Consider the following 13,383-nt stretch of genomic DNA (forward strand, 5'->3'; position numbering starts at 1 on the left):
TAAAACACTGGCTAGAGTACTGTGTGCAGTTCTGGAATCCACATTATAGCTGGGCTTTGATAGCACTGGAAAGGGTGCAGAGGAGACTTACCAGGATGTTGCTTGGACTGGAGAGCTTTAGTTATGAAGAGAACTTGGATAGCCTGGGGTTGTTTTCCTTGGAGCAGCAGGAACTGAGGGGATGTACAAAAGAGAGAGAGAGAGAGGAAGAGACCTTTCGTCTTGTTACAGAGATCAATGACTGGAGGGGGCATGGTTGGTGGCGGGGGGTAGTCATACATTTAAGGGTAGAAGGTTTAGAGGTGTTGTGAAGAAAAACTTTTTCACCCAGAGGATGGTGGGAATTTGGAACTCTGCCTAAAAGGGTGTTAGAGGCAGAGACTCTCATAATATTTAAGAAGTATTTAGATGACCATTTGCAATGCCAAGGTATATAAGGCAATGGGCCAAGTGTTGGAAAATAAAATAGTTGTGCAGTTGTTTTTGACTGGCGCAGATGTGATGGGCTGAAGGGCCTTTTCTATGCTGTAACCCTCTATGATTCTAATCATTGATTCAGTACATTGGCCGATGTAAGTTGGTGATGCTGATCTCTTGTTTTCCGCATAGGCTTTAGTTACAACAGATGATTACTTGAAGGGACACAGAAGGAAATAGCAGGACTAACTGTTCTCTCTGTACTACCTCATCACATTCTAGTGCATTCTGCAAAAACACAGTAAGTAAGCTACTCATCATGAGATCCCAATTTCTACCCTTCTAATGTGTTCAGTTAAGCTTGTGGCTACTAGAAACTGAACTGAACTAGCCATATAAACACTGTGGCTACCAGAAAAGGTCAAAAGCTAGGAATTCTGCAGCGAATAACTCACCTCCAGAATCCTCAAAACCTGTCCACCAGGTTTTACAAGGAATGTAAAAGAATAATCTCCACTTGCCTAGTTGACTGCAGCTCCAACAACACTCAAGAAACTCAACACCATCCTTGACAAAGTAGCCTACGTGATGCTACACCTTGGCAAACATTCAATCCTTCCACATGTGCACCATTTACAAGATGCACTGCAGGGTACCCACCAAGGCACCTTAGATAGCACCTTCTAAACCCACAACCACTAACCACGACAAGAGCAGCAGATACATGGGAACACCATGACCTGGAGTTTCCCCTCTAAGTCAGTCACCATCCTGACTTGGAAATATATTGCCATTTCTTCACTGTCGCTGGGTCAAAATCCTGAAATTCGCTCCCTAACAGTACTATGGGTGTACCTACATCTCAGGGACCACAAGAGGTTCAAAACAACAGCTTATTATCACTTTCACAAGGGCAACTAGTGAATGCCAATAAATGCTGGCCCAGCTAGCAACGTTCATATCCCCTGAATGAATAAATAAAAAAGCTGGTGACCCACTGAATATGGATAGGTATCAATCTTCTGTCAGTGGCAGTACTCACTTTTGACTGAGGACATTGTGAGTTTAAATCTTGTTCCAGAACCCGGGATAGTACTTCAGTGAAGCATAGAAGAAATAATTGCCCTGTTGAAAATTCTACCTATTAGATTGAAGTCATCATTAATTATTGCCACCGGTAACACTTTGGTTCTATCACCTGTTAAAGACAAAAGAGGGCAATTCTCCTGTCCCGCTGCATTAATTTTTTAGTGCAGCGGGTCAGGAGAATCATGTGTTGGCCAATTTGCAGGATTCATGCAAATGTTTGCTCTGTGCTTGCATCTCCCAGGCCAGGATTTCCAGCGATATCTGCCAGAAATTGGCTGAGAGGTGGGCCTAGCATTTAAATGATATTTTATATACTGTTTAAATGCTATTAGTGGGCCCGGGACTGAATTCTTTGGGCCCGCTAGCATCGCCCATCCCGCCAGATTGTTTCACTCAAGTGGAAATATTATAGCTCCCCACTTTTGGGGAACTAGCGGGACAACCCCGCTGGAGTGAACGGAGAGCAATTAGGGCCCCCCTGGGAGTCAGGCAGCAGGGGGTGGTGCCCCCGGGCATAGGCACCCTGAAAGTGCCAGCCATGGCCCTTGGCACTACCCAATGGGCAATGTGCCTAAGCCCAGGGAGCATCCTATTGGGGAAGGGCCTAGGGGACAATCAGTAGGGTGTGAGGTCCTGCTGCCACTCTGTATTGGGATTCAGTCAGGGCTGGAGGGAAGCCAGCTGTTAGGGCAAGCTGGGGGGTGGTCTGCCATGGGGATGGGTTGGATTGTCACTGCTGGGGGGGGGGGTGGTGGGTGGCTCGAGATCAGGCACTCCATAATAGGGGGTGGGGGGGTAGTCAGGACTGATGAGGGGGTTAACTGTTGGGGGGGTGCTGGAGATCAGGGTTCTCTGGGATAGAGGAGTGGTTCAGAGCTGGGCCTGGGAAAGGATGGGAGCTCAGAACAGGCTGTGGGGAGATTGGGGTGGCAGTACTGCGGGGGTCATAAGTCAGCGATCGAGAGACTGACACGGTGCATGCGCAACGGCCTGCTGGTTTCAGCCTCTAGGCAGGAAAATCCTGTAATCCTGGGGAGAATCCTGTAAACTAGGTCTGGAAAGGCCAGTGGCTGGTTGGAGATGGCCATAGTGTCATCTGAGTGAACCTAACTATTTCATATCCATTGAATGGTTGATGTGTCAAATTAAGCATTACATTAATGGTCAATACCGCAGACATTTGCTATCTAATTCTAATTGATTGCAGACAAATGTAAAAAACAAATGTAATAGTTGCACTGAATAGCTTGGCTAGGGTATAGCTAGTTCTGATGAGAAGATCTTCATCACTACAAGGATGGTGTCAAGGCCTATAGCCTTCCCCAGTACACTGTTCTTTATTAATTAGTGGGAAGTAAGCATTTCCACTGCAAATCCCTTGTTGCTCTTGAAAAGGTGATGGTGAGCTGCCTTCTGGAACTGCTGCAGTCACGTGGTCACTCATGGTGCTGTTAGGAAAGGAGATCCAGGATTTTGATCCACTGATAGTCAAGATATAGTGATATGGCTCTAGGTCAGGATGGTGTGTGACTAGGGGGGGACCTCGATGATGGTGGTCTTCCCATGCATTTGTCGCCTTTGCCCTTTTAGGTGGTAGATGTTGCTGGTTTGGAGAATGCTGTTGAAGGAGCCTTGGCAAGTTGCTGCAGTGCAGCTTGTAATTGGTACATGTTGCTGCCACTGTACACTAATGGTAGACAGATTGAACATTTAAGAAGATGCATGGGATGCTGATCAAGTGGGCCGCATTTTCCTGGGTGGTGTTGAGATTCTTGTATATTGTTGGAGGTGCACTCATTCAGGTAAACGTGGATTACTCTAACACACTTCTGTTTGAGTCATGTGGATGGCGAATGGCTTTCGGGAATTGCTTTTAATGACTTCACCACAGAATTCCCAGCCTCTGATTTGCTCTTGCAGTCACAATATTTCTGGTCTAACCAGAGGTGTTTATAATAACTTGTAGCCCTTTTTATTCCAGACCTCCTGAGATAAAAGGTGACATTCCATTAGTCTTATTTATATTTTGTGTATCTGCCACTAGCTTTTAATGACTTCTCCACTGGCACCTGCAAAAACATAGAAACAGTTGCAGGAATAGGCCATATGGCCCCTTGAACCTGCTGTGCTACTCAATAAGATAGTGATTGATGTTATACCTGTGTTCCATTTTCCTATCCTATCTTCATGTCATTAACTGTGGAGTCCATGAATTCGGAACAAACAAGGCCAAAGAAACCTGATCACTACCTGGCAATATCTCAGGAAAGGACTGAATAAAAGTATCCACTTGATACGTTGATTGTAAATACTTCAGCTTTGTCCTTTGCTAAAGTATTATAGTTGAGAATAGGAATGATCATGAAACCTTCTCCCCCTTCCATTAGTTTCCTGATTATCCATCAGTAAAGCAATAGAGCTTTGGTTTCATCTCTTGGTTAAGGAACTGCTTGACTCTGTCAATGCCATGCTGCTTTGGGTGTATATAGGTTATCTTTATAGAAACTTGACTAGATTAGTGCTTCATTCTAATGTAAGCCTGGTGATACTATTGGCCCATTTATAATCCTCATTGGTCTTCCAGCTTGATGTAAAGGAAGGATGGTAGATGTGTAGAGTCATAAAGTTACAGATAGTGATGGTATACAATTTTGTTAACATGATGGCTGTCTTGCCTCATTGATGCTGTTTTTGGTTTCTGAATTTATCCTCATTTGAGTTTCTTTCATTTAGCATAGCCATCATTTCACACTAAACAGGGGAGGACATCCTCACACTGAAGTCAAGACCATTATGCGGTTATTCTTGTCAATGATACTGCGGACAAACGTGTCTTAAACAAGTAGCTGGTTGAGTATTGATTTGCCAAGTGGAACAGCCTTGTGTGAACTAAAATCATGTGATTTCATTGCATCTACAGTGAGACCTCCCCCAGGCTAAATCTGTGGTATTACTTCTGATAGATGTAGGGCAGGATTTTATGACCTGACTCGACCTGAGACTGGAAAATCCCACTCGAGGTCTGTGGACCTTTCCTTTGACTGCCCCTCGCTCACTCTGAATCCTGTGGCGAGCAGAGTGGTAGAATTCCAGTGATAATTCCTAGTCATCATTTAATTTATTGAAGGCTACATTATAGCTTTTTGATAGACAAGCAGTCAAGGGTTATAGGGACAGATAGGAAAGTGGTTAAAGCTAATTCTGCTTGGCTCCAACCTGCTAATTTCTACATCCATTCAGACTGTGTTCACATGTGTTCCTAACATGCAGCAAAGAGGGGATCTTCTGTCAGGCTAGATTGAAATCCCAATTCCAGAAAAGTCAAATGTTGCCCTCTAGCTTAATAGGGTGATGAATATTTTCACAACTTAATCATTTCACGACATGCCAGTGCACCTTTACAATCCGTAAGTCAATTCCCATTGAACACAGTGATGAGAGGATTAAGTCCAAGAAGTAAATGTTCCAGACACCACACTGAGCTGGCAAGTACAGTCCACTGTGGAAATTGTTTTGTGTGCTTACAACATTCAGTGGAATTGAAAGCCTTTGCCAGGAGATAACAGTACAGGAGATAAGCAAGGTACAACATGCCAGACCAACAAAGAAATGTTTTAAGCTGAGTAATTTGGTAACAAGAACAATTAAGACCTGGGTTCTAATGACGCAGGATAACAGTAATGTCACTTACTAGGAGTAGTAAGTAAAGTTTTAGGCTGGAAGGTTACACACCAGTGGGATTTTCCCACCCCACTGCAGTGCATAGAGATTTGGCTGGGCGCCAAATTCTTTGACTCTCGCTGCAGCGGGACCATGGCATGAACAACCGGTAAGATCACACCCATAAATTGTTACTTTTCCTAAGCACTGATAGATGGTGCAAAAACATTTTAACAATATATTTTTCCAATATTTTCTCCAAATTTATATTTAATATTGTAAATGTTTTAAGCAAATCTTTCTCTGCCTGAAGGAGGGGAAATAGATTCAATAGTAACTTTCAAAAGGGAATTGGATAGATTTATGAGAAGGAAAGATTTGGAGGGCTATAGTGACTAGTCCAGGACAGTGGGACAAATGAAATAACTCTTTCAAACAACTAACACTAGCACAATGGGTTAAATGGCCGCTTGCTCCGTTGTATAATCCTAAAGTCTTTAAAAAATATTTTAGATCACAAATTTTGTATATGTCGAGAAAAAAGGATAATTGGAAAACAATTTACTAAATGATATTCGTATGATAAGTGTGACCGAGAATGTTGGAGTGAACCAATTGTGGTAATGCAAAGAACAATTGGACAAATGGAAACAGAAGTAAAACAGTACAGAATCATAAGAGGCGATTTTCACCTTGAGTTCGTTGTCAGAGAAAACGGCAAGGCAAGCAGGATTTTCCCATCCCACTGCAGTGAACTGAGATTTGGCTGGGTGTTAAATTCTTTGACCCTTGCTGCAGTGAGAGTGTGGCGTGAACAGCCGGTAAGATCACGCCCACAAATTGTTTTTTTTTGGGAAACACAATTATTGCCAGCAAAAATTACATTTCCCAATTTTATCCACCCCCTGCCAATTTAGTATTGAGGTTTCTGCTCCTACTTAAATATATTTTAATGTTTAAAGGACCTACCCTCCACAATATCCTCTCTCAGAATACTGTAACATCATCGACATTCAAAACAGGTTTGGGAATACGGATTGCGGTTGATGGGATCCACAGGACTGCCAAGTTAAGAATACTCCCTGACAGGAGACGGACATACCTGGGCAGTGCCCTGGCACAGGTTGGTACTGCCAGAATGGGTCCTTTGGGCAGCGCCCTGGAAGAGGATCCCCCTGTATGTGTTGGAAAGGGCTGATGCCTGCAAAAAACTGTGCACCCCAATGGTTTTGTTGTTTTGCTGGGGGGGGTCCAGCAGCACGTGCATAGAGAGAAACAAGCTAGTATTTTACGTCCATTTGACTGTCCTTTGTCTGATGCTGCCAGCTCTGTTTAGCTATTCTAGCGTTTTCTGTTTTTATTGCTAACAATAGGATTACATGAAGATTTTACATTTATTTAGATTAGATGGGAGATGAAGTTTCAATCTTATTTCATGCTTCAAACTATATTTAGTTTTCAGGTTGTGTGCCATTGATTTACTACAGTTGTGTCATAAATGACAGGCAATCAGAGAGAACGTGATACTTCAAAATCAGCTTGAACCAAATACCCTCCCAAAAGATATATAAAACTAACTATGTTGAACAATTACAACACTTCTCATGGGATTATGGTTAGCTTTAGGCAACAATTCCTTTCTTGGGTATCTTTAGTTAGGCCTGGTAAAATGATAATTGCTGCTTCGCCTTTACAAGTTTTGACATTCCTTAAGAATAAACATATTGATTCAGGCCACATCAATGGTCAAACGACTGCATTATCTGTACCGCACCAACACCTTCGGTTTATTGAAGGTACATTTATATAAGGAGAGACTGTAGGATTGTAATATCAATAAAATTGGACCTCCACATGGTATTAGTGATGTCCAGTTAACTGCAATATTTTTTCAAAGTGCAATCCTTAAAGCTAAAATCATTTTACAAACATAAGATGCTGCATAGCCGGACTATAAAAATATTTCAAAAAGTACAGGACAGTGTTTGTCACCATCATATAACCTCTTCCAGGGCACTTTAATAGCACAGTGTTATCCATGCTGTTTCTCATGTGTAGAAGAACCAAACAACATAACTTTCTCATTAATAGCAGAATGTGACACAGTTAGCAATCTTTCATAAAATTCTGAAAATGTTATCATCAGCATTGTAATGAATAAAAATCTACAAACTCTTTAACTAGTTAAAATTACATAGTGTCGGTATTTTGCATCAGTAGCCCAGGCATGGAACAGGCATGGCACAATGGGGTAGATTATGACTATGGGTAGGTTTGGGCCACTGTCTGGGCAGTGGACCTCACAAGAGACAAGGTCCATTTTGAGGGTTGGGCTTGGTTAGCATAGTGCCAGCAGGCTATAAGCAAAAAAATGAATGCCTTGGGGTTGCCCAATGGCTCTGAGCCACTGCAATGTTGGAGATTCTGACTGGCCTTCAATGCAGTAGGTACAACACTGAAAGGAGCAGGGAGGAGGGTTATTTGTAAAGGAACCATGTGCGATAGCATCCCAAGTCACTTTTGCCAAGTGCGGTATCTCATAGCTCCACAAAGACAAATTTAAATTTACCTGCTGGATTCATCATAAGATATTGGGTGGAATTTACAAACTACACACTCCGTCCAGTACTATCCTAAAATGACAATTGGGGTATAGCATTGGATTCTTGCACAGTATAAAGATTAGGCAGATGATCCATGTGTTGGAACTTGGCATCGTAGTAAGTGTCCCCTGCCATTTTAGGGTGCTACTGCACTATTTTCTCCTGGCAGAACCAGTGAAAACGACCCCAATATCTCTACAATCAGATTTATGTTACCTGCATCATTAAATTTCTGTGGAAGTAGATATAGGTATTCTAAAATTGCCTATTTCTACTCAATTCAGGGATGCCATGCATTAACTACTCAATAGTTTTTTATGCCAAAAACATTTATCAGGGAATTAATGTAATCAACTTAGTCATAAAAAAGCTGTAAAAATCCCAAGCATTATAACTTTGTATCAAACAAAAGGTGATTTTTTTGTAAAAGTTACCTGCCCTGAAAAAGGTTGCAACTTGAATCTCCGTCATCCCATAACTAAGCAATAAACACAATGAAATATTTTCTTCTGCAAGGACAATAGTCAACAGTCCAAAGCACACACTGCTAAGATGTTTTCTCTAAGTCAGGCAGATGCCTAGTACCAAGTTTTGCTTCTGCAGTATTCAATAATTTCAGTCTTGCCTGCCCGAGGAAGAAAGGCAGTTTCCAGTTGCCAGATTCAGTGATGCAATCCCAGTCAGGTGTTAACTGATGGCACAGTTACCACTGCAGTTCTACTTCCAGTTCAGTCAACTATACCATTGTAAGATTTGTTATGCATTGTTGAAAGAAGTTCCACAGTATGAGTGGTTATGGGTTGTCTGTACAGTGGGTTGGTTGCCTGAAAGGAAAAACAGTGAGGGTTAGCATTGAGAGCTTAGTAAAGTTGAATTATATTCAGTTTGTTGCACCAAAACTGCTGCATAACCAAATTAAATAGCACTTGTGTGATTGCATTTAGTATGGTTGACTTTCAACTACTAGGTGTCCGATTATCAACCGACCATGAATTCCAAGGTCAAGGAAATGATTAATTTTATGGGCCCAGTGGAGCTCCTCCCATGTTCAAAAAAGTACCCTGGTTTGTGACCAGTCCATTTGTGCTCTCCTCACCCTCTTGTGACACTTCTAGTTTGCAGAAGTGCTTGCTGAAGATAGCCCCCTGATGTTAGCTCTGTGCAGAAATCATGAGAACACCAGGTTTTAGTCCAACCGATTTATTTGATAATAGACTCACAAGCTTTCGGGTTAGTCCCTTCGTCAGGTGAATGGAGAGTTCTGGCCTCAGACAGAGCATATAAAGCACAGACAGTTTAGAGATTACTGATTAGAATGCGATTCGCATTCTAATCAGTAATCTCTAAACTGTCTGTGCTTTATATGCTCTGTCTGAGGCCAGAACTCTCCATTCACCTGACGAAGGGACTAACCCGAAAGCTTGTGAGTCTATTATCAAATAAATCGGTTGGACTAAAACCTGGTGTTGTCAGACTTTTTACTGTGTTTACGCCAGTCCAACGCCGGCATACCCACATCAGAAATCATGAATCAGATCCATTAAAAATCGACACTGAGACCAATCAGTGCCAGGTGAAATGTAATCCAGATTGTATTCTACATTACACACAAGTGTAATGTGATAAATGTGATACAGAAAACAATTTGGGTCATATTAGATTTGCTTCTTATTAATTTGAGCTTCCTCCCATTCCTCTTCATCTAACCCTATCTAATCCCCCACATGTGCTTATCGAGCTTTCTTTAAATGCATCATTTACCCCAATTACTCCTTGTGGTAGCACATTCCATACCTTTACCACTCTTTGCGGAAAGAAGTTACTCCTGAGTTCCATACTGAACTTATTAGTGACTATCTTATTCTTTTGGCTGTTAGTTTGGTCCCCTACAAATGAAGGTATCGTCTCTATGTTTACCCTATCAAACTCCTCTATAATAGGCTTCTATCAGATTACCCCTTTTCCAGAAAAAAGAGCCTTAACTCTGTACTTTTTTAATGATGGTCACAATTCCTCAGTCTGGTCACAGTTTTGTGAATCTTTTTTGAACTGACTCTAGTAACTCCACATATCATTTTTATAACATAGGTATCAGAACTGTGCACTGTATTACAAGTGTAATCAAACCAAGGCCGTATACACATTGTGACAATGCTATGTCCCTTTCTTTTTGAAATATTGATTTTTCAACTTTGAACTGACTGGAATTTTGAAATTTGAGGCAGAGCAAATTGCTTAAAAATGAAAGGCAACATTCCAAGGTGAAGGTGAGAGACAAATAAATCACCCTCATCAATCCAAATGCAGAGTGGCAGTGGGACTCCCACTACCTCCACTGATTGGCCCCTAGGCTCTCCATCCTAAGTCCCTCCCCAATAGACCCCACCCCTAGGCCCCACCCATGACATGGGCACTTTGCCCCTTGGACAATGCCAGGGGCACAGGCTGACACTGCCAGGGTGCCCATGTCCCGAGGACAACACCCCACCCCCACCGCCCAATCCCCTGGGGGTCCCCCGGTTGTCCCCTTTCACTGGGGGTCAGGCCACTAGCTCATTGAAAGGTGGGAGCTACTCTAAACTCCACTGGAGTAAAACACACCGGCGGGGTGAGAAGGGCTAGTGGGTCCAAAGAATTCAGTCCTGGCCCACTAATGATACTTAAATGATATGTAAAATATCCTTTAAATACTAGCTCCACTTCCCCACCAATTTCTGGCATGGAGCAGACCATGCCGGAAATTCGGCACTGGGAGATGCTAGTGAAACCCGCAAATCGCCTGCTACACAATTCTTCCCACTTGCTGCGCTGGAAAATTAGCGTAGCGGAATGGGAGAATTGCCGTCTATATTTGGGGGAAATTTCCATCATCTAATTTTTCGTGAAGTATGATCTTAACTGTGAAAATTTAACGTGAACCTGATGCGATGGAACAGGAAAATTACAACAGTGAATTCTAAGCTTGTACTGCAGGAGTATTTTATAACTCAGGCTCCTCTGTTTGAAAGTCATTGGGTGCCTGCCAATATATTATTGGCTCAATGATTTCTGTCGCAATTCTGCAGTAATTAAACGTAGCTTAACAAAAATCTTACCATCTCGTATCGGGCTCTGGATCTTTCATTCTGAAACCTGGCGAATTCTCGCCTGTCATGAATAGTGACAATCAGTTTCCAAATGGCAAGCAAGGCAATGCCCACTGCCAAAATACTACCAACCACTGCTAACAATACAGTTACTGGATCAGTTTCACTCGCACATTCTGTAAAATGAGAACAATTCAGTAAATAAAAGGATGAATGATCTAGCTCATTCTGCAAATGCAGAATTCAAACTCCATGCAAAAAAACATTCAATTTATTTTTGGAACACTTCCTTACAGAGTTAGGAACCGAAAAGTAGAACCGACAAGGTGGTCATCTCTGGGCTACTGCCTGAACTGAGTGCAGACGGGCGTAGGGTTGATAAGGTTAAGGAAGTGAATGGGTGGCTCAGGGATTGGTGTGGGAGGAATGGGTTTGAATTTATGGGGCATTGGCACCAGTATTGGGGTAGGTGGGACCTGTTCAGGTGGGATGGGGTTGGTCTGAACCGTGCTGGGATCAGAGTGCTGGCTAATCGTGTAAAGAGGACTGTAGACAGGGCTTTAAACTAATTGGGGGGGTGAGGGTGTGAGGGTAGGTGACATTACGGGGTCTAAAGTTAAGGAGACGGTACAGGTAAGGATAGAGGCCGAGGATGTCCCAATAATAGAGGGAGTAAGGGGCATGAGTATGGTTGGTGGCGTTCCAGCAAATAAGGTCCAGGTGAAGGCTGGGATGAAGGTGCTTTATCTGAATGCGCGAAGCATTAGGAATAAAGTGGATGAGTTGGTGGCGCAGATCGACACAAATGGATATGATCTGGTGGCCATTACGGAGACGTGGCTGCAAGGTGACAGGAACTGGGAGCTGAATGTCCAGGGGTATCAAGTGTTTAGGAAGGATAGGCAGGAGGGAAAAGCGGGGGGGCGTAGCTCTGCTGATTAAGGATAGCATCAGGGTGGTAGTGAGGGATGATATTGGAGCCAAGGAGCAGAAGGTGGAATCGTTGTGGGTAGAGATTAGGAACAGCAAAGGGAGGAAGACGCTGGTGGGTGTCGTCTATAGGCCCCCCAATAATGATCGGGAGGTGGGGCGGGCTGTTAACGCGCAAATAAGTGCAGTGTGCAGGAATGGGACGGCCGTAGTTATGGGGGATTTCAATCTGCATATTGATTGGTCGACCCATGTTGGATGCGGTGGGCTCGAGGAGGAGTTCTTGGAATGCTGCCGGGATAGTTTCCTGGAACAGTGTGTGTTGGATCCGACGAGGGAGCGAGCTATCTTGGATCTGGTGCTATGTAATGAGGCGGGTAGAATTAGGGAACTTGCGGTGAAGGATCCTCTTGGGGAGAATGATCATTGTATGGTGGAGTTTCTGGTGCAGATGGAGGAGGAGAAAGTGGGTTCCCGGACACGCGTCCTTTGTTTGAACAGAGGGGAGTACGGTAGGATGAGAGAAGAATTGGCGAATGTGGACTGGGGGAGCGCGTTGGAAGGTAGGTCTGCTGAGGAGCAGTGGAGGATCTTTAAGGAGATTTATTCCGATGGTCAAAAAGGACCGTAGGAGGAGAGGTAATAAGCCGTGGATAACGAAGGAGGTGAAGGAAAGTGTTAAATTAAAAGCGGAGGCGTTTAGAGTAGCTAAGAGTAGTGGGCGAGAAGAGGATTGGGAGAGGTTTAAATGTCAACAAAGATTGACAAAGAAGTTGATAAAGAAGGGTAGGAGAAACTATGAAGCTGGGCTAGCGCTTAATATAAAAAAGGATAGCAAGAGTTTTTATAAATATATAAAAAGGAAGAGGCTGGCTAGGGTGAACGTTGGTCCCTTAGTGGATGAGAAGGGGGACTTAGTGTTAGGGGATGGGGATATGGCGGAGGTCTTGAATAACTTTTTTGTTTCGGTCTTCACGGAGGAGGACGTGAATAATTTGCCGGATGTTAGAGATGGAAAGGTGGTAGGACTGGAGGGTCTTGATGACATTACTGTTGCTAGAGAGGTGGTGCTCGACAGACTGGAGGGGCTGATTGTGGACAAGTCCCCAGGACCGGATGGAATGCATCCGAGGGTCCTGAAAGAAATGGCGGAGGTGATAGTGGATGCCTTGGTGGTTATTTTCCAGACGTCACTGGATTCCGGGGAAGTGCCGGAAGATTGGAAAATGGCTAATGTTACACCGTTGTTTAAGAAGGGTGCCAGGCAAAAGGCAGGGAATTATAGGCCTGTTAGTTTAGCGTCTGTTGTAGGTAAAATATTAGAATCCGTCATCAAGAAGGAAATAGCGAGGCATCTTGAGGGGAACTACTTGATAGAGCAGACGCAGCACGGTTTCCTTAAAGGGAAGTCGTGTCTGACAAATTTACTGGAGTTCTATGAGGATGTGTCTAGGGCGGTGGATAGAGGAGAGCCGGTGGATGTGGTCTTTCTGGATTTTCAGAAGGCGTTTGACAAGGTACCTCACAAGAGGTTATTACAGAAGGTCAGGGGGCATGGAGTTGGGGGTAGGGTGTTAGCGTGGATAGAGGATTGGTTG

General features: G+C 43.5%; 1 protein-coding gene across 1 annotated transcript in view; it reads right to left on the reverse strand.

The window, feature by feature from the left end:
- Nucleotides 1–4,091: 4,091 nt before the first annotated feature.
- The window catches only part of itgb5 (integrin, beta 5), a 122,316-nt gene continuing 113,024 nt past the window's right edge, over nucleotides 4,092–13,383 (reverse strand). The window contains exons 14-15 of the mRNA XM_080199234.1: nucleotides 10,865–11,031; nucleotides 4,092–8,593 (exon numbers count right to left, since the gene is read on the reverse strand). Of these exons, the coding sequence (XP_080055360.1) occupies nucleotides 8,498–8,593; nucleotides 10,865–11,031 (263 nt within the window). The 3' untranslated portion in view covers nucleotides 4,092–8,497. The remainder of the gene's footprint in view (nucleotides 8,594–10,864; nucleotides 11,032–13,383) is intronic.

The sequence above is a fragment of the Carcharhinus amblyrhynchos genome, chromosome 11 (genome assembly GCF_965287045.1).
Source record: "Carcharhinus amblyrhynchos chromosome 11, sCarAmb.v2.hapA, whole genome shotgun sequence".
NCBI lineage: Eukaryota > Metazoa > Chordata > Chondrichthyes > Carcharhiniformes > Carcharhinidae > Carcharhinus > Carcharhinus amblyrhynchos.